Genomic DNA, 3,200 nt, shown 5'->3' with positions numbered 1-3,200 from the left:
CGCATCTCGGCCACCATGCGGCACGACGAGGCATTCCACTTGGCGCGACTGCTGTTCCCTTCCTCCCGCCAATGAAGACTATGAGATGTCGCCGGAATCAGAGCACCAGCAACGCGGTGATCTTCGTCGTACAGTCGGAGCTCCAGCATCAGAAACCGAGAGGCGGCGGCGGCGGTAGTAGGTCAAGGGAGATTGGAGGGAGGGGGAGTGAAACTGGGGCGGCTCGCAAGATATTTTCCAGTCCATCTTTCTCCAACCGCAAATGGAGGTGAGGCACGCACGACGCGCGCACAATGCATCGGTTAGCCAGGGCTCGACGTGCACATGCATCAGACATTCAGTCAGCCCAGCCTCTCTCGAAACAACAAGAGAAGTAGCGAGGAGGCCGTGCGTTCCAAACCGGACGGACCCCGCTGACACGCGGGACCAGAGCTAAACATGGGCCACCAAACAGTGGAAGAAACGGGGAGCAACGGTAGTAGACGACTCCAAGAAAAAAAGCGTCCGTACGATGCAAAAGCGACGCGGTGTGGCCAGGATAGACACCCCTCTCTCCATACGCACGACGTGACGCGACGCGTGACCCACCCGAGCCAGTCCAAACAAGAAACGCCACACGCACACGAAACAACCCACAGTGGGACACCGACGCGTGGGACCAGCCCCAAAGCAGGCCCACCCGCAGCGGGAGCAACCAACCAGCCAAAGCAGCGAGCGGGAAAAGCAGCCAAAGCAGCGACGCGCACGCGCACGCGGCGCGTGAGGAGAGGCCGCGCGAACACACAGAATCCGCTGACCCAGCCAATCGCTACACACCATGAGCCCACAGGTTATTCGCCTCTGCGTTTTTACTGCCCTGTCAAACCAGAACGCGACGATGCAGCAACGACGTAGCCAAGATCCAATGCCAAGCAGCACGTTGGAGACCACTTTGACCAGCATCCCACGGCCAACGAGCGACAAAATCAAAGGAGCTCTGTGAGGCCGAGTGCCTCCGGAACCTTATAGGTTTAAATAGGACCTAATGTGTTTTTCAAGATCGCCTTTGACTATTAATAAGATTAATAATACATGAGATGTATAATGTGAAAATTATATTATTGGAAGCTCTTTTCACGTACGAAGTTGACGGTATGCTTTGTGTAACTTGCATGTCATATATTATTGCTCTAACACTTGGTCAAAATTAGCTTCAAAAAACACATTAGACCCTATATATAGATAGAAGGAGAGAGTATGGAAAATTTGATACTTTCATCATGTAAAAAAACTTGATGTTTTCCTCAAGAAGAACCAATGGAGCAGCGGAACATAGCGCACCGTCCGGTAGCTTTTTTGTTCATATTCAAACTCACCGTCCTGTGATAATAAACTGTAACATCAAAATAGAACGACGAGCCAATCTGTCAAGTCACCTTTCCAGAACAGTCGAATGCGTACGTGGCGCCACCGACACGTTCAGCAGTGCGACGCGTGCACACGCCCAGGCTATCCCGTGTCCGCCGCGACTACTTGCGCCTTCCGAGTCACCATGCGTGCAGTGCACACGTACCCCCTGCGGTAGCCACCTGGCCTGCCAAATCCCTTTGCGACCCCGGCCTGTCGCTACGGTATAAATACCAACCCGGCAATCGACTTCTCTGCACACAACGACTCACGAGCTTTCTGTCAGAGCCAAAGACCAAAAGCTAAAGCCACAACTCACAACCAAACCAAGTCCGGTTTAGGAAGACGCAAAGGATGGAGTTCCAAGGGCAGCACGACAACCCCGCCAACCGCGTGGACGAGTACGGCAACCCGTTCCCGCTGGCCGGCGGCGTGGGGGGAGCGCACGCCGCTCCTGGCACCGGCGGGCAGTTCCAGGCCCGCAGGGGGGAGCACAAGACCGGTGGGATACTGCATCGCTCCGGCAGCTCCAGCTCAAGCTCGGTATGATACTCTGTCGACACACACATGTACATATTCATGTGCTTCAGTATGTTTAGATGTTCATTTCCGTGGCTGTTGTGCAGTCTTCCGAGGACGACGGCATGGGCGGGAGGAGGAAGAAGGGCATGAAAGAGAAGATCAAGGAGAAGCTCCCCGGCGGCAACAAGGACAACCAGCAGCACATGGCGACTGGTACGGGGACTGGAGGAGCCTACGGGCCGGGGACTGGAACTGGTGGAGCCTACGGGCAGCAAGGCCACGCAGGGATGGCCGGCGCCGGCACTGGCACCGGCACCGGCGAGAAGAAGGGAATCATGGACAAGATCAAGGAGAAGCTGCCGGGACAGCACTGAGCTGCCGGCTCCGGCTGGCTGCTTGACTGCTTCCTTTGCATAGCTACGCGTCAAAGCCTTCCACTTCCACGTGATCTTTTTGTTCAATAATAAGATGAAGCTGAACGAGAAGTTGTCTCTGATCGCATCCGTGTCAGGGACACTTCTCTGTATACAGCGTGCGTTGTGTTTGTTATGTTTGTGTGCTCTGGCTTCATGTTGCAAAAATATATATGAGAAAATAGGCCCTTGTGGCTGTTCAAGGAATCCATGCCATTTTTATCTTTAGTTAGGACGTTCCTTCTAAAATTAAGATCGCTTTGGAAAGAGAAGTAAGCTTAAAATGAGAAAATAAGGCCAGCAAAATAACAAACCTACTAAAAATCAGCTGACTGAGATTTAACCAAGTCACAGTTGATCACCATCGTTCGTAACATTCCTTCTTGCTGGTTGTAGCACATCATCTAACCGGTTGCAACATTGACGGTCATTTCAGGTTATCCCTCATCGGTTGTAGCACGTCATGTGACGCAACATCCTACATCCTTCATTGACGATTTAGCATTTTAATTAGAATGGTTGTAGCATTTATGCTTGCAGTACCATCGTAACAGTTTTTGTCACCATTTGTAGCATCCAGCCGTGCCGAAACACGCTGACGTCACTCGATTGAGTTCTAGACAGATACCCATCGTCTTCCTCTTTTTTACATCACCCATCATCTTCTTTTAAACAAACAACACCCATCGTCTTCCTCTTTTTTACATCACCCATCGTCTTCTTTTAAACAAACAACTAAGGGCAACTCCACCCAGCGTACATCAAAACAGAACCTCAAAAGACACTGGATAGGGGACGACTAGAATAGAAGAAGAGCTTCAGGTGAAAAAATAGAAAAAATGATATGGGCCGTGAGCATTGAGAGGGATGGTACAGATT

The 3,200-nt window shown here is 51.6% G+C and overlaps 1 protein-coding gene across 1 annotated transcript; it reads left to right on the top strand.

Annotated features, from left to right (window-relative positions):
- The first annotated feature begins 1,632 nt into the window (after window positions 1-1,632).
- Window positions 1,633-2,528, top strand: LOC123125681 (dehydrin Rab15-like). Its single transcript, XM_044546154.1, has 2 exons — window positions 1,633-1,929; window positions 2,013-2,528. The coding sequence occupies exons 1-2, from the start codon at window positions 1,741-1,743 to the stop codon at window positions 2,280-2,282; spliced, it is 459 nt and encodes a 152-aa protein (XP_044402089.1). The 5' UTR covers window positions 1,633-1,740; the 3' UTR covers window positions 2,283-2,528.
- The last annotated feature ends 672 nt before the right edge of the window (window positions 2,529-3,200 follow it).

The sequence above is a fragment of the Triticum aestivum genome, chromosome 5D, assembly GCF_018294505.1.
Source record: "Triticum aestivum cultivar Chinese Spring chromosome 5D, IWGSC CS RefSeq v2.1, whole genome shotgun sequence".
Classification (NCBI taxonomy): domain Eukaryota; kingdom Viridiplantae; phylum Streptophyta; class Magnoliopsida; order Poales; family Poaceae; genus Triticum; species Triticum aestivum.
Note: the sequence above shows the minus strand (reverse complement) of the source record. Positions and strands in the feature narration are given on the sequence as shown.

Bases quoted from the DNA above. Each gene is read 5' to 3' on its own strand.
- LOC123125681 (XM_044546154.1), top strand. From the start codon at position 1,741: ATGGAGTTCCAAGGGCAGCACGACAACCCCGCCAACCGCGTGGACGAG. The intron at 1,930-2,012 runs GTATGATACTCT...GCTGTTGTGCAG, and splicing joins GCAGCTCCAGCTCAAGCTCG to TCTTCCGAGGACGACGGCAT.